Raw genomic sequence first — 25,440 nt, 5'->3', positions numbered from 1 at the left:
CTATTATCATTCGTTAGTTTTCTGTAAATATAACTTTTATTATCACATGCGTATGTGAATAATATTTTTATTCGTATATTTTATATTTCACAAATATATTATGTTCTCTCTTTGTATATTACTAATAGCTAATTATAGAAAAACATGTCAAGTTAATCCGCAAACATTGCCATTGCCGAAATATTTTGCATATTATGACATATGTATATGTACTATATGTATACAGGATATTTTATATAAGTATTTTAAAGTATAATCTATAATAAAAAAATTAATTATTTATTAAGATTTATTATTAAGAATGATAAAGTATTGGACGAAATATAATTGACTTTAAATATCGTATATAGAAATAATCATTACCTGTAATGATCATAACGAAATATAACTTTTTGATTTTAATTTTGATTCTTATCATTTCGATTCTTAATTAAATGTATATATACGCGAAATACGCGCTTCGAGACCTGTCGTCACGATACATATATGCAGTTACATATTATTTATAAAAGATAAAATTCGATTTTTGTTCAAATTTTACCTGGAGACCTTTGTCTTCCATGTCTTCCATGCATTGGATAAAATACGATATGAATCTGTCATCCAAGCTGGATATGTGCAAGTAACTGTTTATTAAAGTTATATTAAACAAGAATGACTCTGACTCTATAGTGAATATCTTTTTCTTATGTAGGAAAAACAAATTTATAATAAAGCAAATGTCTCTTAATGAATACTAAATTGTGAGTAAAAGTTTTTAAATTTGACAAAGCAATTCGTATTTATGTACTTGTCATTCGAGAAAAGTTATATTTAAAAAATGTAAATCCATAACAGAGTGATTAATCATATTATTGAGTACAAGACTTGTTTAAAATTGACTAAGTATTTATTTCTATTTATACAAAAATTAATTTTTAACATTTAAAAGTTTTTAACAGTCGAACGTTTACGTCTTACGAATTTAAAAAAAAAAAGAAAAAAATATTAAATATTTTTTAATTCTAATTTATTATAATTTTTTATTATTCTTAATAGTACTATTTTCATTTTTTCTCATAGATGACATCTCATGAAAGACATAGGTTTTGTTGGGCAATTTTTTCGAAAGAGGAGTGCTATTAAGGATGGTTCGTTTATTATTTGAAATATTATATTTCTTTTTGTTCTCAGTTTGGCCAAATCCATATAATCGTTCCTTTTTCGTCTTTTCTACTTTCTGCGAATTCCCTGAATGTTCAGTACTTGAATTATTTGATTCATTTAGCAATTCCTTATGGATCTTTTTATTTTTATCAGCCGTTGTTTTCAGTAAACCTTTCTTACGATTATAATTATCTTCCATCTGTATGTATTCAATCTGATAATCAATATCCGTAATATTTTCATCACTTTTTTCTTTTCTGCCTGACATTCCATTTTTGAGTCTTTTTAAATCTGTCTGCGATTTTTTCACGCCACATGGCTTTACGAGTGTTTTCGCCAACTGTTTGCGTTTGCGCGATTTAATTTTTTTACCTTCTCCTACGAAATCATCTCTCGCTGTAACATCTGTGACATTATCTCCACACTTCCCTTCTTCGACGCTAACAAGCGAAGATTGTGTTTCGTTATTGTGTAAAGTATTTTTTTTATTTTGTATTTTATTTTTGTTTTTCTTCTGCTTCTTCTCATCGCTACGTAGAAACGCCGCCAAAAATTCCATGCTTTCGTCTCCATCCGATTTGTCGAAGACTTCCATAATATCATCGTTATCGTTTGCCATATTTTTTTGCCATACAAATTCAGTTTGCGATTCGCTGATCTGCAAGAATGCTGAGCTCAAATTTTTTTTCAAGAAACACTTGAAATACTTGTTCAAATTTTTAATCAGAATCGGCGACGGTTTTTCGGCATCATCCGTATCCGAGGATAATTTATAAGGTCTTGCTGCGGCAGATTTGTAGTATAGATATAGCATAATGTTATAAAATTTATCAGAGTCCACATCTTTTATTCCTGATACTATCAATTCAATTGAAGTAATGCCAAAATTGTGAGACAAGCGAATATTTTTAATCCCTGAGATTAAATCCTGAATAAAAATTTGTGTAATTAATTTGATTAACTTTTCAGTAACTAAGCACAGTGCAAAACATTTGATATGATTATTGTAATAAATATAATATTTAAAATATTGTTATAAATTCTTTTAAAAATGTAATTAAAAAATGGAACATATAAAAAAATGAAAATATTTAACTATTTAATTTAAATAGAATATTTTATCTCTATTTATGTTAACAGTTCTTTTTTTAATTACCTGCAATTCTTTAAACTGTTTCAAACGGCAAAGATAACAATCAATGTGATATTTGCAAGTTTTCACAAAGTGCTTTATGTTCAAATTATCGATAGGATATTTTGATAGTATTTCTTGCACATCGACAGACATAGGCAACACCCACTTTCCTAATTTTCCACGACCGTTTTCATTTATCAGTATCTCTACTGCATACAGGTCGTTCTCTGTGATATTTTGCTCAGTGCTACAGATTTCAAAAATGAGTCTCGAATTTTCGTCGAATTCCCGACATCGCAATCCCGCGAATCGGTAAAGTTCATAGCATAATTCCGTTTGCACGTTCGGTATATGAAATTTTGCGCCTCTATTGTCGTGCATCGATGATAGCTTCTTTACAAATTTTAATTGACCGAATTTGGGTGTTTCAATCATGCTTTCTAGCAGAGAGATATTCGCTTTCAGCATCGTGATCTCATTGAGCAATTTCTCTTTTTCCTCATGATTAGACAATTCTAAATGGCCAAAAATATTTTGATGAAATTTCTCATTTGCATATAATTAATGCTGTATATTGCAACTTATTTTTTAATATATGAAAATTTTTATTAAAATTATATGAAATTTTTATCGTAATGTAAAATTCCATGATATCGATACAATAAAAATTTTGTATTAAAAATTAAATTCAATGTTTGATTATAAATTTATAATTATAAATACCTTATTGTAAATACGTTATTTAATTATAAATTTTAAATAAACATAAAATTTATTTAAAAATCATACTTTACGTAACAATAAAAGAAAAAAATACCTGCACTGGAATTATCATTATCTACCTCCATATCCAACATATGGTTTCTTTTGCTTTTGCCTTTTAATAAAGATATATACAGAAGTGATAAATCTATTTCCACTTAATTTTAATTAAACTTTGTGTCTAAAATAAGTAAATCTGTGCAATGTTTCTATTTGGAATTTTAAAAATGATTTAGTTGAAAAAAAGACATTTTCACAATGCAAATAAAACTTCCAATTAGTTTCCAATTATGTACGCAAAACTTTTACAATACAAGTGTCTCTGATAAATGTTAAAATAAAATTCAACAACATAACACGTATTTACATATTTGTCATTCGAAAAAGGTGATGTTCCAACAGATGTTGAACAAATTTGAAATACAATGACAAGGTTTAACATGTTTGTTTTTCTTCTTACAAATCTCTCACAGATTATCTATTTACTGTAACATCGTAAACTTAATCATCGACGATCGTTTATGTTGGTGTTCTGTAATTATTCTTCAAGTATCAGATTTATAAATATTTACATCTTACAAATGTAATAATGTTTTAAAAATATATATTTAAGCAACATTAGACTTTATTTATAGATAAAAATTTTTTCGCATTTCCATTTATTGTATGAGATTTGTATTACATCAAAATTGTTCATGCTTGCTTGAATGATGTAAGATGTAAGTAACGTCAGGAGTAGCTTAGCCAGTTATCGATAAGTTACAATCCATTGTAACTCAAATATATTTCTGTAAATGCTTCTTCAGACAATCTAATTCACGATAAAATTCAAGACAGAATTTTTTAATAATTTTATGCATCACATATTTTAATGTACTCTTAATTAATTGCATTGATCTAATCTGTATTTTTGTATAATTAATTTTTTAACAATATTTACAAAATTTTTATTTTTTAAACTTATATTTGTAGCGTATACACATTTTTAAATTCTTTTTTATGTACTTGGCGTACATTTCTTATCTTTTTTAGAAAAAGTTTTTTTAGAAATATAATTTTGTCTTGAAATATAGATCGTTTAAAAAGGCATTTAAACTCGTAATAAGTATACTTGGGTGAATGTAGAATTTAAATCATAAAGTACGTTTAAATTATTAGTATTAAAATGAAGTATGTTTTTTTTTAATGTCATATGAAGAAATAAAAGTATATATTCTTTCACACATTTATAAATCATTTAGAAAAAATTCTCCATATATGTATATATCTAATTGATGAAGTATGTTTAAAACATTTAACATAATAAAAGATAAATCATACAAACATACAGAAGATAATGTAAATTATCTGTAATTATTTATCTGTGATAAATTATTTAAAACAGAGAGCTCTATTGTATGTGATTCGCCTCTTTAAGACGGATGATAAATTAAAGAGGAAAAAAACGCAGCACAGCGAGATGCATTTCCATTCTAAATACTATTAGTACTCGTATTATATAAAACACGACTATAAATATATATCGATCATGTCTGTACCGAGTGGCGTCGAGTTTTCTTCGTTTTCTTCCTTTCCATGGAAATGAAAGTACGATAGCACGCGAAAGTATATATACACGAACGCCAAGCACGCGCCCGATTTCGAATATAAATAAACGAGACGCATTGTTATCTCATTAACTAAAGATGTCAGCTGAGAGTGTTATCGAGCCGAACCTTTGAACCGCGAGAGAGAAATTCCCGGCGAAAAATCACCCTCGCCTCTTTCCTGCCGAGATAAAACCCACCCCACCGTCGTTCCGACCACTTAGACACCCATACCGTGCACCGTGACGTCAATTATACCGATCATTAAATCCCGATGCGACTAGAAACCGCATTGGATCCGGCCGACACACCTGACGTGTCCGCTAATCGAAGGAAGATGATCGCGGAAGGAAGAGCGACGCGATTACGAGCTGCAATATACAATGACAATGAGATCTAAATATAACAGCATCGATAAGATTCGATTTATCTCTTTATCAAAGCACGAGGGAGCACTATATATATAAGTCTTCTACGTCTCTTCCACAAGCGCCACATACAAATAAATCTCTATAATAAAATTTAATTCATTTGTAGCGAGCATCGCGATTCCAGCCATAGTCTGCGATCAGTATAATTTTTTTCAGGTATATAAAATCGTCTTAATAATATTTTTCCATCGACGAGAGTTCGTTTGTAAAACTCACGTTCTCGGAAACAATTATCAATTATTATTAATAATTATTAATAATATTTAATCATTATTTTATTCGACTAATTTGTTGTCTATGTAAGGGACTCTTCTATCGTCGATTTATCACGCGTTATTTTTTAACGCATCGCCTCTTTCTCCTTTGTCACTCCTACCTATCGCATTGTCCGCTAATTACCGGTACCGCACATTATTGGGTAAACGCTCTAAGTAAGCCATACGAGAGATACGCCATTAATTTTCGTCCACACAACTGCGTGTGTTCGTGTCGCCGACATCGCGATGATACTCCATCGCTCTCTCTTCCCTTCGGCCGCGGAAGAGATGAGGAGAGGAGCTGACCCGACGACTGTCTACGTCCGATATCGACGGGAATGATAAATCCGAATTGTAAACACATGGCATGTGCAACTCCCACCGAGACGAGAAATAGCGTAAGTCAGGGATATAACTTTCGTTCGATAATCTTGAAGAAACGATCCGCAGATAAGATCTTCTATTTCGTAGAACTGTAATGCGGTGCATCTAAGCATATCGAATTAAATTCTAAGCGAGGGGGAAAAATAAAAAATCAGAAATATTATTGAAAAAAAAAATAGATATATATATATTTATAAACCAGAAGATGATTCAGTAAATTAATCGCGATAAATAAATAATCGATGAGATGATGATCTCGTTAGATAAGGGAAAAAAAGAATACAAACATTTTATCTCGAGGAACGCGGTATCTTTCGGGAGCAACGAGCTAATCTTTTCTCGTGCAACAAAAATCAAGCGGTGCCTGCGGCGAGGTTAATTAGCAAAAATCATGGGGAAGAAGATAAGATGGTTTCCTTCTCTATATCTCCTTCTCATTCTCTCTCATTCTTTCTTTCTTTCACTGGAACCCCTCGATCTTTCTGCCTTAAGTCGTCTCGTTCTCTGCTTCTCGCTCCCTCCCTCCCAACGTTTTCGTTAAATCGAAGGCAGAAGGGGAACCCCTATCGAATGAATAAAAGACTTTTCGTCTGCGGCGGCGACTGCAAGAAAAGCTTAATTTATAAGGCGATCTTCGACCTCTCGTCTTCGTAAATGGTTCGCTGCTATCTTTACGTAAGCGTGGACGAGTACGATGTTGAAAACAGTCGTTCGAGAGAAGAAAGGTGGAACGCGCCGATAAAATGACGAATTCGTATTTTTTTCTTGAAAATGATAGCACGTTTATCCTTTACCAAGAATTATTAAATAACTAATAAACGCAGTATAAATTTTTAAGTTAATTTCCAAGCGCGATATTGCACGAAGAAGAAATTTCAAAGCCGAGATAGATCTCTTCTAAATCAATATCTCTATTTCTCAACAATTAAATATTATATTTAAAGAAGGTAATATAAATTTATTTAGTTTACTTATCGGAATAATTTGTATTCGTTGTTTATTTCTATGCTAAATCTCCACACTTAAGATATTTTGAAATGCGAAAGTTTTTTTATCATAAATTTTATTTATGTTTCCGTAATTTTCTTCAGTTCTTTTGAATGTCAGTTTCAGAAATTTTTCAGATCTCAATAAAAATTGTCAGAGTGTTTTCCAGTTACAATAAAAATTGTCTAAATTTTAAGAAGATTATTAAAAATTTATAAAATATTATTTTAAAAAATTTGAAATAATATTATTAAAATGGAATATAATCTGATAAGAAAGAGAGTCTCTAAATATCGCGGGTGTAAATTTATTTTAAATTTCTCAACTAGAGTCCGAAAACGAAATGGTAGATCGAATTTACTATTTTTCCTCTATTCAGGAGGAAGAATGCGCTACCTAACCGAAAGTGAAATGGCAGGAAACCATTAGAGGTTTCACCTGTTCTCGGAATAACACGCACGATCGTAATTTCGGATTTTTGTTTCCAAGTGAAAAGTCGGCGTCAACCTTTAATTCCGATGTTTTCGGAGTCATCGGCCGCGCCCAGTGCTCCGAGAGAATGTGAATGTCGTTAATTGAAGGGGAGAGAGGAAGAGAAACGAGCTTCCGGCTCCATCGCCGAAGTCAAAATTCGAACGATATACAATCCCTTATATTTGTCATAAGAATTGTTATGTTGTTTAAGGCAAGCATAAATATAAGCACCGTCAATAAAAATGCAGCGAATTGTACTAATGCTATCTATAGAGGATAATTTTTCACAATAATTATATTACTCTTCCCACAGCAAGTTTCCTTTTCGAAAAACGATATGTAAAGTCGATACTCGCACATATCAAAGTTTATTGTTGTCGCTTTTCCGCGATGCTCATTGGCTGTCAAGATTCGCGTTGTGCGTTATATTCGTAGCATCGAGAGGCTGTCATTGCGAGGGTTAGCAGTTTGACAGTTTGTTCAAAATAAAATTAAATAAAATAATAATATTAGTTTTAAATAATATGTTATAATACTTTAAACTCGATTAATATTTTTGACAGTTATCAGCTGATTTCTGTCGAAAAATATTAATCGTAGATAAAGTATTATAACATATTATTTAAAACATATTATTTTATTTTATTTTATTTTGAACAAACTGTCAAAATACTGCTAACCCTCGCAATGACAGCCTCTCGATGATACAAATTTAATGCACAATGCGAATCGAAACAGACAATCAGCATCGCGGAAAAGCGACAACAATACTTGCAAGAATCGACTTAACTTTTTTTAGAAAGGGATGTTATAATATTTTAAATTCGATTAATATTTTTGACAATTATCAGCTGATTTTTGTCAAAAAATATGAATCGCGGAAAAAATATTATAACATATTATTTAAAACATATTATTCTTTTAATATTTTCAACGTATTATATACACTCCCATTATCGCTATAGAAATGTTATAAAGTAAACAATCTCTCACTCACCGATACGTGCAATAGACGACGCGTGAATCGACTGTGTATCGCAATGCTACCTGTAACAAATAAAATACATACATATATTAGAATAATCTTATTATTTCACATTATAACATACACAATATAAATATGTAAGCTAAAATATTTAATTAGCAAATTTTCGCTTTATTAATATTTTTTGACAGAAATCAGTTGATTAAAAGCGTTAATTTGCTAATTAATTGTTAAGATAATATGTTATAAAAAATAAAATAATATAATATATTTTAAATAATATGTTATACTACTTTAAACTCGATTAATATTTTTGACAGTTATCAGCTGATTTCTGTCAAAAAATATTAATCGAGAATAAAATATTATAATATATTATTTACAACATATTACTATTTTAATTTTTTAACACATTATTATTTCAAAATTTAATTATTAAATTAACGCTTTAATCAGCTAATTTCTGTAAAAAAATATTAATCGAGTTTAAACAAACTTTATATTATTTTTTTAACACAAAACCGAAGAATGACGCGCGCGTAGCGCGCGTTTGTGTTGTTCTAGTATGAGAAAATTGATATATCAATTGACCATGCAATATTTTAATTGTTAATAAAATCACGATTAATTTGAAAGACAGAGAAATTAGGAAAAATATCTCGTGTGTTATCTTTTAATTTTCAATTTTGTGCTCTTAAAATTGCTTTTTAAAGTGTAATTAGGGGTATAATATAATTTGTGCTGTTAATGTTTGAGAAAAAAAATGGCAAAATTGTCGGACAATCATCGGGCGAAATTATGAACGTCATCGAGCGGTATGAGCCGATACTTCCGGTCCACGGGGACCGGAACTGCGTGCATAGTCAGCTCGGCTGTCGCGGATGCCCCTTTCCCTTATTCAGTTGCAGCGAGAACTCGCCCAAAGTCATTTCACGCCCAGCAGAGCGCAGAAACGAGCGTTTACTCGAGATTTCGTTCATAAATCAGGATCTGCCTGAGAGTGTCCTGCCACCTTTTTTCAAGCCTTTGCACCCCCGCGTTGCGGTTCGTCACGCGGGGGTTCCGCTAGTATTTACAATGGAATTGGCGAGATTACGCGAAATTGTTGCGGAAATCAGGGCTTTCAATGTTCAGAAAGACGAAATATTACGAATATAATTATAAAATTATACCATGGGAACAAAAAGAGACAGGCATTAATTCTGAAATATTTCTTATTTTTACGACCATGGAAAGGATGTACGAATTGAAAAATATTTTACATAATTAATGTTTTAACAAAAATTCATCACCCGTAATTGTCTACATAGTTCCCTCTCCGAGATATACGAGAAGATATATTTAAAATATAAATTAATAATCTCGCCCGCGATAATATAAATTACTTCATCACGATTCCCTCATTATGATTTCAAAGAAGATTAAAATTATCGATAAATATTTTACATGCAATACAAATATCGCGAGAGAAGCCGAAACGTCTATACGAGAAGAAAAACAGGAAACAGCTTTACATCAATATGATAATGACGAAGACATAAGAGACTCTATCTTGCGATCGCGGCTTCCGCTGCCGCGATATTTATGTTTCCTCGGAAAAACACAATCGAGAGAGATAGATAGAGAAAGGGGAACATCGAGGAAATGTGGTGATCATGATATTATTTTGATTTTGAAGGAAATCAACAGGTGATCGTCGACAGCCGGGTAGCGAATGCCGGGGGATTTTAGAGGAGTTTGTTCTCTCTCCTCTTTCCTTTTTTTCTCTCTTTCTCCCTTTTCTATCTCTCCCTTTCTCGTACCTATGTTTCGGATCATTTTCGATATTATCCTTATAGCATATGCCCGATAGAGGACCCGGTTTGCTCTCTCTCCTCCTTCCTCCCTTTCTCTCTCTCCCTCTCGTACCTATGTGTTTCGGATCATTTTCGATATTATCCTTATAACATATGCCCGATACAGAAGCAGATGGCTGAAAGTGTTAAGTTAGCCTATATTGTGCGACATCAGACGATTTAAAGACTCTTCTAAGCATTCGCCTCTATAATAATCGTCTAATCATAGCGAACAAATTTGTATAGCGCTGCGACGTCGGGCAAAAAATCGCCTCCTTAGCATCGCATCGAATTATCATTTTGGTAGGAAACACGAAGTTCTCTGCATCGATGCAACTTCGAATTATCTATGTATGTGTATAGGTAGCAATCGGAATAATTATAGAATCTGCGCTCGTGTCGCTAAGGAGCGGATATATAAAAAAAAAAAAAGAAAACGCGACAAAGGCAGAAGCTTGCGCAAGAAGAGGAAGAGAAGAAGGTGGAGGAGCGGGTGTCTCGTGTGATCGTGCATTTCGCACCTGTACGTACCAGTACCAGCACGGTAGGAGAGATATACGTCGGTTGGTCCCTCATGTACGCCACAGCTGCCAGAATGTCGACTGTATTCCGGCGGTAGAGAGAGAGAAAGGTACGTACAGGTGCGATCATTAACTCAATTGAATTTCGATAAGTAAAAAAATGTGCAAACACACAACTCTTCGTTTCGAAATAAAACGTCTCTATCGTTCTCTCCTGTCTCTCGACGAGATCTCGATAATTTCTTATCTCGTGACTTAGCGTTATGCTGTCCATAGTTTACAAGGACAGGTCGCACAGGTCGATAAAATATGGAGAGACTCGAGCTGGCGACATACAACTTTTTCGCGCGTGGAATATAAAACTTGGTTCTTTTTTCAAGGGACTTAGAAGTGCCACGTGTGGCCTGATGGCAACGGAAGGACCTCAAGGAAGGTAAAAGGTGCTCGCGTGTACGAATGTATACGTGCCTGTCCATGCTCGTGTGTAACAACGTGTCATTAAATCGAAAAGGCACTTGTGCCGCCTGCACTTGCCGTCCAGGAAGAAGCACCTGACGGTTCCACCACGATAGGGTGGGTTTTTAACGGTCGAGAATATACCTATATACCGCCGAATAGTGATTCCGAAGGGTAGGCACAGGAGTATAGAGGGACCGGATCGATAGATGATCGATAATCAGACGCAGGTGCTTCCTCTCGTATTGTTCCCGCTCGTTTCCATTCTCTTCTTCTTCTTCTTCTACTTCATTGTCTTCTTCTTCTACTTCATTGTCTCTTTCTTCTTTTTCTTCCTCTTTTACTTCTTTCTCTTCTTTTTCCGCCCTTTACGTTCTTGTTCCGCATCTCTTATTCGCTTCAACTTTTTTTATTCATTTTTTTTGTTTCCTTGGATCGCCTTTATTGCATTGTAACACTCGTGATCTCATTCAACTTCTCCTACTTCTTCTTCTTCTTCTTGTATGCATTCTTTTTATTTTTTTCTCTTATTGATTCCTATATATTTTCATCACTGTCTCAATCTCCTCGTTGATCATCTCAGACTCGGTTTGTTTTAATGTAATTTTACGATTTTGTCAAGCTTTTTATATTTCGAGAAAACTCCGAGACAATTTATTAGCGCCAAAGTTAAAGCTTTATAGTACATATATAGTCATTATTGACAAGAATAATGTCTCGCGTTATCCATTATATATGATTGAGAAAAAGATTTTTCCAATAAACGGTTACCGAAGTTAACAGCATATCGCGTCTCTTCTGCTGAAGATCGGTAGGTCGAGTCGAGGAACGATTTGCCCGAAGAGTCCGTCGTGCATGCGTGCATCGTTGTTTCGTAAGTGCAACACCTTCCAGTGGGGTGGGAACGCCGGAGGGTGGTGGCGCTCCGCCGAAAACGACGGTTGAAAGTCGCGCCGGCTTCTCGCATGGGACCTTCAGGTAGACGTGAAACTTTTTAGCTATCCGCAGCGAGCTCCTCAAGGTGTGCACCTGCTATACACCTGTTGGCCGTTGGTTGCTACTCCTGCTGTCCGTCGCGAACGAGTGCGACCGCGCTGGGAACGTCTTCGAGACCGTTAGAAGGAAAAGCAAATTGATGCGATCTCCTTAGGAGACGAGGAGTAGAAACAGGAAGTAATAAGGGAGAAAGAAAGAAGAAATGTGTGCTAAGAGAATAAAGCTATGGGAATCGTATCGAGAAGTCATCATCAAACTGATGTATGCGCATGTATTTTAATTTTAATTTTTAATTTTAAGCATAATTGCAACGTTAATTGTCAATTTAAAGTTGTCAATGTTCAATTTCAAGCTAAGTTTATTTGATTTGTTTTATTCGATTTATTCGACTTACTTAATTATTTATTTGATGTGATTTATATATAACTCTAACTTTATATATTTATACAAAGCACAGAAGTTATCCAAGGTCGTAAGAAAAATGGATTAAGATATAAATAAAATAAATATATATCTAGAAAGGAATACGTTTTTAGAAATTTTTATATATTCAAAGTATTATCTTTTCAAACAGAAAATATTTTTTTTTCATATAAAGAAGATTCTCTCTTCCGAGAGAGAATCTTTCTTCCTCAGAAATATTCTTTCGTGCGCAAATTTCAATTGGTGTATTCTGCGTAAATGCCATCACGCTTTTGTGAAGGACGTTGTCAAACGAGAATGTTCTGCCGTCAAAGTCATTCAAAGAGGCGATGCGGCGAAATTGTTTCTTTTAGCAGGCAAAAGCTTGACAATCATATGCTATTAGCCTCCTCCACAGCCTGATCCAGCACGCGCTCAGGCAATGTCGATTGCGAAGGCAATTTTCAAACAAGCCAATGTCCATCTCGCAGCAGCAACATTGAAGTGAACGAAGAAAAGGGCGATCAAAGAAGCACGCGTCACTTAGACCTATACGCTTCCATATTATATGCCCATTGAAAATTCTTAATCCCTGAGACGATGCTTCGCATATTTTACAATAATTTCATACACTCTGTTTATAACTGCAGAATTTTCTCTCAAGAGAGAGAGAGAGAGAGAGAGATCTAACAATATCATACAAACATTTTGTTAGAAAGAAATACGTTAACATTATTACAAAGTATGTCACCGATATTTTTGTAATAATTACATCTTTAGTTTTATACGAATTTATTAATTTTATACTTCTATATGCATATAATTATGTATATTTGATGCCTCATAAATGTTTTTCAGGACGATCGCTAACGGCTGACAATTTGCAAGACACAGGCGCGCGCACGCAGCCGAATCGTTTCCACCAAAGGCGAAAGAGACGAGAGACGACGGTTGAAGGGCAATTATCGTGCAAAGGGCCATCAGGTATTCCGTGTGGCGTGTGGAGGAGTGTATACATTGTATACGTATATGTACAGGCGGAGGAGGACGCGGTGGAGCAACGATGAGAACGCGGGAGAAGGAAAGGGGGAGAGCTCCTGATACACTTTTAATACGGGACCGGAGGAGCCCCCTGCACAGCAGGTGCACCGCAGGTGATTCTTCTCGTCCTTCTCGCTCGCAGGCTTCCTCTCACGACTACTCACGGCCGGCCCTGCACCCTGCGTACGCGATCTCCCACAGTGGTGGACTACTCTTTTTTTCTTCTTCCTCTACTTCTTCTTCTTCTTCTTCTTCTTCTTTTACGCGGAGGGGAACAGAAGTGGAGGCTCTTCCTCGCCGTCCGGAAAGAAAAGATCGATCGGCAATGGTTGCGCCAAATGCGCCCGCTTGCCTAATGATTCTAATAGTTATCGATATATCTTCAGCTCTCTCTCTGAATTTTCAATCGAGACCCATCCCGAGATCTGTCTGTTTCAGTATAAAATTGCAGGCGCGACCTCTACATAAGGATAAAGGATGATAATAGTAAAAAAATTAAATAATAAAAAGTTCGACAATTTATCGAAATATTTATCTCGTTCAAGTCGAATGTATATTGCAAACGTATGGAATGAAGGCTTGATATACTGATACTGACATTTCTATTTGCGTTACTTGTATTTTGTCGGGCTTTTTGGTCTCATAAATTTACAAGGGTCCCTCTTCTTGGTTCTAAACCAATACCGCTTGTGGTCCGTCCACGTAATCGAGATTCTCACTGACGCGTGGGAAAGAAATGGGGCGCCAACCCTTTTTCCGAGACACCGAGCAAGACGTTGGGGGTGGAAACGTAACCGATACGCTCTGCAGGACCCTGTTTGAATTTCATTAAGCGACCTGACGCCACGTCGGGATTCGTTCTGCTTGACTTGGCGTGTCCATCGAATCGACCGAGGAATGCCAAACTGGATTTCTTGCGTGCATTCCACGAACGGTGGCTTTAAATGCCGAGAATAAGGATAAGCGCATCTTATGTTAAAGATGCATGACATTAAACATCTCGAATCGATTTTCAAAAATTGTTCTCACCTGTCTCAGCTGACTTATCGTTCTCACATCGTCACAGAATTTACATTTTCATATATTTTATCGATTTTAGCGTAAAATAAATCCCTATAGTATATCTGAAACTTAATTACAATGCCTAAATTTTTTTTAGCTACGGTAAAGAATATTTTAAGCCTTTAAGCTATAATTTAATAAGAAATTCTCCGCTAAATTATAGTTAAAAATATTAATTACCGCAGAGAGAGTTAAAATTTAAAAATAATTAAATTTCAGGTGTAATAGAAACACCTAAAATTTAGCTAACAATAAGATAGTTAATATTTTTCTTCCGTGTAACTGACATTATGTGATACCTATACGTTGCTCTAATAAGCATATTTCATCTCGGCTCGAATCCGATCAATTCTGATTTAATGAAATTGCCAAATGGCTAATGATATTCGTGAGATGACATAGCATATGTCAAATGATTTCGGAGAGACTATTTTGAGCGGAATTAATGTGTGGTGTGGTTATATGAAGCGAGTCGGACGCAAAGTCGCCCTTTATCGCCGATGGGCGCGTTACAAAGTAAATTTGCGGCATGAAGAAAGTAATGCGTATTCCCGCGTATTATCTAAATTACGTGAAACACGCACACGCGCGCGCGTATAAGAGCCGCAGAATAATAATCCCCTCGTATATGAGACTTGGAGGCCCGAGGATCGGTTCTCGCCTCACCTGCTGCATAACGAATATAAATTTTGTCAAAATATTTTATAGTCCGCCTGGCGCGTTGACATTACATTATGTAACGCAATTTGCGCCCGATATGCATTGGAAGAAAAAAAAGCAAGGCAAACGAAGCGCTAATACTCGCGAATTGACACTTATACTTTCTCCCGATAACTGTGTCCACTCGCGACGCCAAGGAATTGCGGCTCGAGAGGCATAAAACAAACATAAAAAGCGTGAATGAATGGGAAATTCAGTGGGTATGTACCATAATGCCGGTTGTTCGGAATATATAACCACCTGTTGCGGAGACGGGGTGATAAATTGACGGTAATCGAGCGGCCGATTACGCTACGTAAATACAATATAATAAAACCTCATTATACGCGTACCTAGGGTATATATACATACTCTAAAGCGATTAATTAGAAGCCAAGGCCAGCCCCACACACACTCGCCTCACACGCCTCTCGGAAATGGAATATGCGTGTCACAAGTGCGCAAGCTGCGTGTCTCGGCACTCCAGGAGTAAGCGGGCGAATGGACCCCCATAAAAGATCGGCGCAGCTGGATTTTTTCGAAAAAATCCTGGGCGTGTGTGCGCAAGCATGCGGTTGCCCCGGGGAGACAGCCACGAAGGAGAAGAAGAAGAAGAAGAAGAAGTTCAAGTCCAAGTGCTGGCGAGATAAAGGCCGCGAAGACGAGAAGAAGAAGCAGATGAGAAGGAAGACGGCCTCGCGCGCCCGATAAAGAACAGAAGAGAAGGAGAATCGGAGAATATGGCAGAAGAAGGATAAGAAGATTCGAGGGAAGAGAGTCCGTCTGCGGCGGTGGAGTTGAACGAGGACAGTGAGGTGGGCAAGGTGCTGCCAAGGTGGCGGTTAGGGCAGCTGATCTTCGAATAGCAGCAGGTGAATGTGAAGAAGCTCACGTGGATGAAGCGAGACGGGAGGAGGATGGCGGTTGTGGTGGCGGGTCGTGGAGGAGGAAAAGGTGGAATCCACGCGTGCATAAAAGGTGTTTCGTTATTGTTACCAGGCGAGCGGCAGCCCTTCGGATTTATTAATCTTCTTCTGCCGGCAACATGGTCTCGCCGCGTCGCTGATAGATCCAAAGAAAAGAAAAAAGATTATGCCTTTCGTTCACCGCGAGATATGAATTCTTTCGTATGTTCAATTTTTTTCAGTAGACTTCATCTTCAAATTACTATCAACTATGCACCGAGAACACTTGATAATAACCGTCTTTGATAATAACCAGCCGCGCAACTAATAATATCGATATCTTATCACTTCGTATTATTTGAGATGATAAGTCGATATATAGGTCGACTTTTATTATATAAACACAAGTCTTATAATTATGAGAAATGTAAACTGGACTGGGGAACACAAATGACTGTCTTGATAGGTTTCAATTTATCGAAAATGTCGACGTCTCAGTATGACGATTGCGAAAAATGGATATTCTTAATAAATATTTCTGCAGTTGTAATATATACCTACTATAACAAAAGATATGCGGTCACAAAGTAATAAAAAATCAGTAATAAAAATCAATTAACACTGCTTTTATTATACTCGGATTTAAAAATAGATCAGGAGACACGTTTCGCAAATATTTCATAAATCTGCAACGTGACACTTGAATAAATTAAAATAGGTCATGCTATGTATGTTTCATACGAGAGAGACACAACTGATTAATCTTTTCTTAATGAAACCATTTCATTAACCTCTGACCAAATTCAATAACTCTGACCAAAAAAGGAGAAATTTCCTTAATGCGATAATGACTACACAGAAAAAAAATATTAATTACCATAGCTAAATTTTAAACATGGTAACTAAATTTCAGGTGTAATGTAAGGACACCTAAAATTTAGCCATGGTAGCTAATATTTTTTTTCGTGTAGGTATCGCAGAAATTTATGGCTAATTTCTCGCCCCAACGAGAAGTAGGGCTGTCCATCATCGCGTGTATATACCCGATCGACGACATTCTTTCCCATATCGAATACTCCGTGAAGGGTACCGAGGATAAAAAAGCCGTGAGATCAGAAAATACCAACAAGCTCGCCAGTTTGTGTACTCTCTTCGTCGCAGTTATGTATACATATTGAACGTAAGTATTTGCTTTGATTATGCCAGATCGCCTCCTTTCTTACAAATTAGATCATATTCCGTAAAAAGAAAAATTTATTAAAAAATCAAGATACAAGAAGAAAAAATAAGATAAGCATTTAGTATCGCATTTCAATTAATCAGCGAGCTAATAATAATAAATTTATAAATTATAAGTTAAACATTATTTTACAAAATCTTTTTTCACAAAAAAAATTTTTTTTAATTCGAATATATTCTCCCAAGATATGCATAAGGTGTGACATTCATTTTATTATTGTTATGCAATTATTAATCGCGCAATCGTTCGAGTACGTTGACGACAAGGACTCACGCCCCCGCGGCCACTTTGCGGACAGAAGGTGAAGGGGGACGTGCATCGTAGGACCGTTCGACTTCCTTGCGAGGGTCCGTTCCCATGTCCTCTCCTGGTTCTCGCTTTATGGGTCTTTCCGTTGTCGCCGCTTCCCATGGACTTCCTAAACATTGACTTCCTTAAAGAAGGCAGGGAAGAGCAGATGGCCTATTAATTCGATGGCCGCGAAGGAACCGCCGCCGCCATCACCACCACCACCACTGATACCAGACACCTTGCGACGTATATATGAACGAAAAGAAACCTCGCGAGACACCCTTCCCAGGCAGCAGTGCACGCACTTGTCACGCCCGTTTTCAACCGTTAAATTTGTCGAATTCCCCAGTGACCTTACAACGGTAACGATTTAATGGGAAAGCGGGAGAGGCAAGTTTGTGTTTTGCGTTTTGCTTGAAAAATTTTAATCTACAACTTATTGTAAGTATAACTCTAGCAAGATAGAATTAATATTTAATTAATAATAACATTTAAATTAATATTAATTATGATATTAATAATATATTAATATTAATTATAATATTTGAATTAATATTAATATTTAAGTATTAATATTAATATTTAAAATAATTATAAACTGATGATTATTTTAATCACGGGTAAGTGGTCGACGACGATTACAAGATCCCGACGATTGCAAGATCAGTGTCGTACATCGTTACAACAACTGTAACGATGTAAAAGGCTTGTAATGGGCGAGCTTATCAGGAATAAGCAATTTGCATGCTGTTAATGACGGAGCGTTTCACCGGAGGGGGGCAAAAATTTCGAGTGTCCCTTAAGAATCCAATCAGCAACGGATAATCACTGAATCATGCGGTCTTTCTTTCGAAAGACAGAATATAATAAGCGATATGTATCGGCGAATCGAGAGTCCGTTTTATCTCGTATCTCAACCGATCGATCAACAATAATAACAGATCTGACGTTGCACTTTGCTCCCCGTAATTCGTCTGTATATGAAAAGTAATATTAATAACAGCGACCAGACAGAGGCGACAACTTCTGACGAATGATAGCATAAATATCATTCACGGGAATCTCAATTAAAACGATAAAGACGATTTTCTCTTTTGCGTTTAAAGAAATAAAAGGTCAAAGATATTGTTGCAATAAATATTCGGGGGGGGCTATATACAATTTATCTGACTATTCCGCGGATATTTATCACGTTCGTCTTTTGTTAATCGAGAGATATAAAGCCAGCATTTTTAGGAACCGATTATCTTTTAAATATCTTCAATAAATAAAGTAATTATTATCACACCAATTAAGACTTTTAAGAACTGTATTAGTATTAGCGATCCGTTTGTAAACGTGACAAATTTCTCGCATTCTTCCCTCAAATGAATTGACCGGAAAATTACAAAAAAATGTAGCGTATTTTTTTTAAGAACAAAAAATTTCACATAATTTATACGCGGAACTTGCGTGAAAAATTACGCGTGAGAAGAAAAACATCGCGATGTTTATCTTTGTATCAAACTTTGGAGAAATCGACGGAGAGTTGTCAGGCTCACTTATGCAAGGGACTTTCATCCAATTGAACATTATGCAATTAATTTCCACAGAGATCTATACGCAAATAACTCTAAGCATAATAATGATGCAATGATGAACACTGAAGTCCGCAGTTCAACTTCCACTCGAATTGCGCATCCATTTATTCGAGTGCACTTCGAATTGTTGCGCTTCGATCGCGAATGTCTCCTCGCTCTTTCATTATTCGCCTCTCTTGTGTGACTATTTATTAACGAATACATATAGTTATACATATACGTAACTTATCGCTTACATACTTACGCCATTTTAAATTGCGCGAAATAATGAGCGTGTTCAATGTATGTATTTTAATTGTGACAGCTATACAAAAAAAAAAGAATTTTAAGATACAAAATATTTCGTGTTCGCAAATTGTACGTATGCACAATATTGTTTTGCAACATTTTGTATCGAGATAAAATCTACATCTCTTGGCAGGTTATCTATGTTTATGCACTTTTCAATTGCTAAAAAAATTTCTGCATTTCTTATCTCTTAAACGTCATCGCAAGATAAATTAAATAGTAAATAAATTAATGCATTAATTTACTTCCGCTTGTACGTGTCGATAAATAAAACTGTTCTGTTTGTTTAAACTTTCTTGGCAGAGTGAATGTTTACAATCCATCGTATCGCAATTCGATATCTCTGAGGGAGGTGAGAGATAGATAATATTTTTTAAATCGATTTATTTCCATTTTAAGATAAAACGATGAGCTTTGTAAACTTTCTGGCCTCAGAGTCTTCGTAATAATGGGTGAAAGGACTCTTTCGAAATCGAGGGGTCCTTGATCTAAGAATCGAAACGAATCCGTCCGTGATGTCGAACGAGATAAATGCGGTCAAACGAAATGAGGACTACAGAGAGAGAATGACGAATGAACACTATGAACAGGAGAAAAGAGCTACTGAGATAAATAGGGAGGAAAAGGGAAGATAAGGAGAGAAGGACCCGTGCGAGATATGATCTAAGATGGCTCCTGTCTTCAGCGTGACTCGCAAAGGGCCCGGGATTTTGGGAGAGGACTCTTTGATAATTGCCGACCACGGTTCAAAGTATCTGCAGATATTCTCAAAGGTGTTGTTTTGACGTTCAATTATCCTCCCTCGGATTAAAGTCCAGGCCGTTAACGCCACTTTGAAGTAATTACGATTTTGCAAGGGATATCTCTGGCGCGCTCATTAATTATAAAATATAGAAGATAAATGAATAAATAAATAATCCTTCTCCATGTGTGCGATCTGTGATCCCTTGCAATGTGATTTATTAAAAATTTATCTGAGGACAGAATTACTGTTACTTAATAAGATTAGTGGCTTAATAGTAATTACGGCCGTAATAATAATATAGTAATAGTGAATATCGTAAAGATTGCTCGAAAATGGCAAGATGTCGCGGATGAAGTAGTCGACTAAGAAATCAGAACAGAGTCGAATTATCGCGAAACGGTGACTCCGGAATCTCAGGTTATCGCCGTTTTCTTTTTTTTTTTTTTTTTTGCCAACAGTGATATTGGCAAATTAGAGTTAAACGTTAGGTCGTAAATTTAGATTCCACAAGGAAACGTTTAAAAGCAGGAATATTTTTCCTCGACTTATTCCATTAAAAAAAGCGAACCAATTTCTCTCTTAAATTTATTCCTGAAAAAAACAGCTGTTCTTTATTCCTTTCTCGCGCATCCCCTATGAGAGAGGCAGAGAGATAGTACAAATTGAAAATCGAAAAGAAAATTGCGAGGAAAAAAGAGAAAGGGAAGGAAGAAGGGATATAACCATCCGTACAATCCGTACAATAATGGTCGCATATTTGAGTGCACATGCGTTCGATGCGTACGCACGTGAGCTTGCCTCCTCTTTCTTTCTCTCCTGGCATTTTGTACCAGCTCGGTGGAAAGAGCGTGAAAAAGAACCTCGGGAAGAAAACTGGTTGGCGTCCTCACAATGGCGGGCGGGATTACGTAGGCGCCCTTGGGATCCCCTATTCAGGATCAGTCTCCTTGAATAGAATCTCGAAAAGGATAAGTGCCTAGGGTCTCTGTGCGCGAACGCGTATATTCATCATCCTTCACGTATACAGATCGCAGGAAAAGTGTCCGAAGGAAAAGAAAAGAGGAAAAAAAATATAACGGCAAAATGAGGAGAGAAAGAGGGAGAGAAGATTCCGTGGATTCTGTAATAACAACCGAGAATGTTTTCCTCTCCGTTTGTATATTATTTACACGACAATATATCGATACTTGCGTATCCCGACGCGATTCGCACGATCCTACATTAGCGGCGAATTAACGACACGCAGATTAGAGGACCCGCGTGAGTAACAATAATTAAGATAAAGTAGCCGGTCTTTATCTTTCACAGCAAAAAAGAAAAAACGGACGGCGCGTTGTACACATATACACACACTCATACATTAGGCCCCCGTATTATTGGAGGCGCGTATGCACGCATCCACCTGTTGCCCCTCCTTACCTCAGCATCGCACGCATTAAAGTGCACGCACACACATACACTCGACGCACACGCCCGCGTGTATGTGGGACAGCCGTTTCCTGGAGGCACGATGAGTCCTAGCCCAAGTGGATGACGAAGGAAGAGTGGAAGGAAGAGGAAAAAGAGAAGGACGCAGATGAGGAACCTCATGCAAGAAGAAAGAACTACAAGAGAGGAGAGAGGAGAAGGGGAAAAGTGAGAGAACAAAAAAGATTGACGAGGATAAAGATGCGGATAGGAGCAAAGGAAGAAAGAGAGAGAAAGGGATAAAAAAAGGATAGCATCTCTCGAGCCGCCCCCAGCAGAGAACTCAGCCTCCGTAGCCTCATCCTGTCCCACGCCAGAACACGGTTTGCTCTGTTAAAGTTCTTAAGATGGTTTCTTTTCGATAGATTTCTCTTCTTCTAAAGAACTGGTTACGAATAAAAAAATATATAATATCGTGTAGTATATCTGCAAACTGTACTATAATTTCGTGTAATATCGACGAGATTACTCATTGCCGTTAAGATTACTTCAGGAAAGACTTTGCGTCATAACATTAAAAAAAAGGAGACCAATCTTTGAAGAGTATCTGAAAAAAAAAAAAATAAATAGCGAGCAAGTCTTTGATTTCGTTTTCTTTTAATTTTATAATATCGCGTTTAATTATATGAATCTGTACTTAAATAAAAAAAATCCAACAAAGAATTCACAGCCCACGTGTTTCTTTTTCTCCCACGTTAAAATATATAATCTACTCAATGAAAGTTCTTCCACTGATCAAACTTTTTCGAAATAAAATTAATATAAAATGTATAAATAATTATGAATATACACATTAACAATGAATGGAACATATCTTAAAATATATTTTTTTCACGTAACACATTTTTTTACGAGAATTTTTTAATATATGTTTTTGTAACGTTGAAATTAGAAAAAATTATTAATGATAATTGAAATGATAATCAATAAAATTTGCATTAAAATACAAAGCACATATTTGAACATGCGTATGAATAGTATGGCTCAGTATCAATGCTGTTTTGATTATCGAAATTCGTATCTATTGAAGTATAGGAAAAATCCAAAGAGTCTAAAGTATGTGACCTCTTATAACGCTTAATCATTTTGCAATCACGATTAAGAGATATCCCTTCCAGTTAATTTGTATAAAAATATTTTGATAATTATTAAAACTTCTATTTAAATAGTTAACTATTTAAATTTTCTAGTTATTTTTAAACTTATAATTGCTCAATTTAATTAAATTTAATTTGCTATAACATATATATATTATCAATTTAATTCGACATAACATATACATATTATAGAAAATTTAATTAGATAATGAGCAATCATATGCGCGTCAGTTTATATATAAACAAATAAAAAATTATATATAATAAATATATCATATATATATGTATATATATATATATATATATTAATAAATAAATATATTATAGTATAATAAATATATATATAAATACAGTTTATTAATCTGTAATTGAAACATCAGGATATTAAAAAGCCTTAATGAAATATCACAGATTATATACATAGATTCAATGATTATCTCTTTTTAATACAAAAAATATCTTTTATTGCTTGCGTTTAAACTGCTAATAATAAAAAGATATCTCTAATAATAAATAGATATCTCATTTTGTATTTGTAAATTTCGATGATTTACGAAGCATCGATGCGAGATTTACAATGATCGAAACTAATCGAATGCATCTTTATGTCGGCGTCAAATTGATACTATCAAGAGTTCGAACATTTCAAAGTCCAAACCTATAAGAATCATCAAATCTGATTTTTTATCAGCGGAAAATTCCACAGAAACGATTTAGATGACGAGTTCCGATAATACCCTAGCCTCTACGATTCAAATCGTAAAATTAATTGCAAGCGGCCTATTATTTTGTTTTAAAGCGATCTCGAGGAGATCCTCGGAAGAAGCAATCGACCCGTAACTCGTTCATATAACTGACGAGAAATCTAGCTGTTGGGTTGAGATTGTCACCGATCGTCAGCTGGTTCATCACAAGTCCCAAAGGACAGTAATACGAGCTCTTTTTCGCCATCCCCGAGTGACCTAATTGGGACCACCGTGATCGTGGCCGTTCATTGACCAATCGCAGCATACCACCGCCCGCGTAATCAACCAGATTTACTGCGGTAGGTCCTTTGATATTTTGGCAAACATACTCTATACACTCGACGTATTGTTTAGCCTTATTAAACCTATTGGTCCCCGGAAAGAAAACAGATCTTCAGATTCAGCTTCGAGTCGTCATCAATTTTAGATTTTTATTCAGAAGGGAGGGAAAAATTCGATAAATTTTTTCACGCGTAAAAAATGTCACGCGTTTCAAGTGTCAAAATAATTCTCATACATTTTATATCAAATATCAGCGATGTGTCGCGTACAAAGGGGGTACGATTTTCCTCCCCCGTGCGTGGCGATTTAATTTTAACCCGCGCGGCAAATCTCTCTTTCGGGCTACCTTAAATCTTCGTCTCGATTCACGGATCTTACGGCAAATGAATGCATCGTGAATGCACGCGCCCAGCAGCGGGCGCATTACACGCACCGCAAGTGAAACGTATTCGAGGCAGGGGGCAGGTCTGCTTATGTCCTCTCGGGGTATATTAGGATGATTCTTCTTGCTTGCACGATGCACACATATGTGTGTTGTGTGTCTTACGTACACGAGAAGCCGGCGTTCTTTTGAGAGTATGTGTGTGTATATATGTACATGTGAATGCGTATCTGCGTGTACACGTGTGGGTCGCCCTGTGGGAGTCTCTGCAGCTTTCTTATTCCTTCCGTGCCCATCATCCGCCGAGAGACCGGCTGCGTATATATAATACATGCATATGTGTCGCACAAACGACGTTTTTGATCTTAGGATGAAATAAGTGTGTATATATAAAAATTTGAATTAAATATATTATTTAAATATATATATATATATATATTTAAAAATATTAAATTAAATATATTTTTGTTTATATTAATATCCTCATATCTGCTGCTGAGATATTGGTAGCAGCCTTAGAACATTTTTAATAACTATCTTGTATACGTAGCACTATATTTTAGATTTGACAGATCATAAAACGAAAATCTATTTATGATTAAATGACTGCTCCAATGCTTGTACTCGTTCACCTTGTACTCATTCCATATCTTCATCATCAATTTTGACCCAGAGAGTAATCTCGTAATTACTGCTAGATGATAAGCATTTAATTATATCACGCCAAAGATTATATTAATTAATTATCTAGTTTTAAATATTGCTTCACACAAAGCACGTGGCCTGTCACATCTATCTACCACCGGCAAACACCTTCGTCCCATCGTTGGGATCCGCGATAGAGGTAGGGGTTGAGAGTAACACATGGTGGGAGATGTTTCAGGCGGGTTGAGTTGGCTAGGGCCCCCTCTCCAAGCGATACGACGACCGCTTTCCGGGGGCCCGGGGGCCCACAAACGTCGGCCCTGATGAAAGAAGGAGAGAGAGGATCGACTACGAAGGATGAGAGCAAACGAGCGAAAAAGTGAACGGAGACCAAAAGACCGACAGGGTAGCAAGACAGAGAGAGAGAGAATAAGATGCAGGATGGGAGGGAGAGAGAGAACCGATCGTAAGAGAGAAGAAGAGAGAGAAAGAGAGAAAGAGAGTGATGGGGAGGAAAAAAAAGGGAAAAACGAACCGAAAACCCACACCCGAGCCGGGGACTCACGAGGGACCTCTTCGTTCTCTCAGTTTGAGTCGAGCATCCTTGGAAACC

The 25,440-nt window shown here is 35.9% G+C and overlaps 2 protein-coding genes across 2 annotated transcripts in view; both read right to left on the bottom strand.

The window, feature by feature from the left end:
• Positions 1-25,440, bottom strand: part of LOC145939016 (17-beta-hydroxysteroid dehydrogenase 13) — a 79,630-nt gene that overhangs the window by 29,006 nt on the left and 25,184 nt on the right. The window contains exon 3 of the mRNA XM_083043024.1: positions 8,160-8,209. The gene's annotated coding sequence lies outside the window, so the exon portion shown is untranslated. The remainder of the gene's footprint in view (positions 1-8,159; positions 8,210-25,440) is intronic.
• LOC145938174 (uncharacterized) lies at positions 7-3,130 on the bottom strand. Its single transcript, XM_083041607.1, has 5 exons — positions 3,099-3,130; positions 2,303-2,796; positions 1,042-2,074; positions 542-666; positions 7-21 (listed from the first exon to the last, which is right to left on the bottom strand). The coding sequence occupies exons 1-5, from the start codon at positions 3,127-3,129 to the stop codon at positions 7-9; spliced, it is 1,698 nt and encodes a 565-aa protein (XP_082897733.1). The 5' UTR covers position 3,130.

This window comes from Prenolepis imparis, unplaced genomic scaffold, assembly GCF_030444845.1.
Source record: "Prenolepis imparis isolate NDT839.2.m4 unplaced genomic scaffold, iyPreImpa1.0 SCAF_7, whole genome shotgun sequence".
Classification (NCBI taxonomy): Eukaryota; Metazoa; Arthropoda; class Insecta; order Hymenoptera; family Formicidae; genus Prenolepis; species Prenolepis imparis.
The sequence above is the reverse complement of the archived record's forward strand: the minus strand, read 5'-3'. Positions and strand labels throughout refer to the sequence as shown.

Bases quoted from the DNA above. Each gene is read 5' to 3' on its own strand.
- LOC145938174 (XM_083041607.1), bottom strand. From the start codon at position 3,129: ATGGAGGTAGATAATGATAATTCCAGTGCAG. The intron at 2,075-2,302 runs GTAATTAAAAAA...ATTTTTATTCAG, and splicing joins AACAGTTTAAAGAATTGCAG to GATTTAATCTCAGGGATTAA. The intron at 667-1,041 runs GTACTATTAAGA...TATTCACTATAG, and splicing joins TATGAGAAAAAATGAAAATA to AGTCAGAGTCATTCTTGTTT.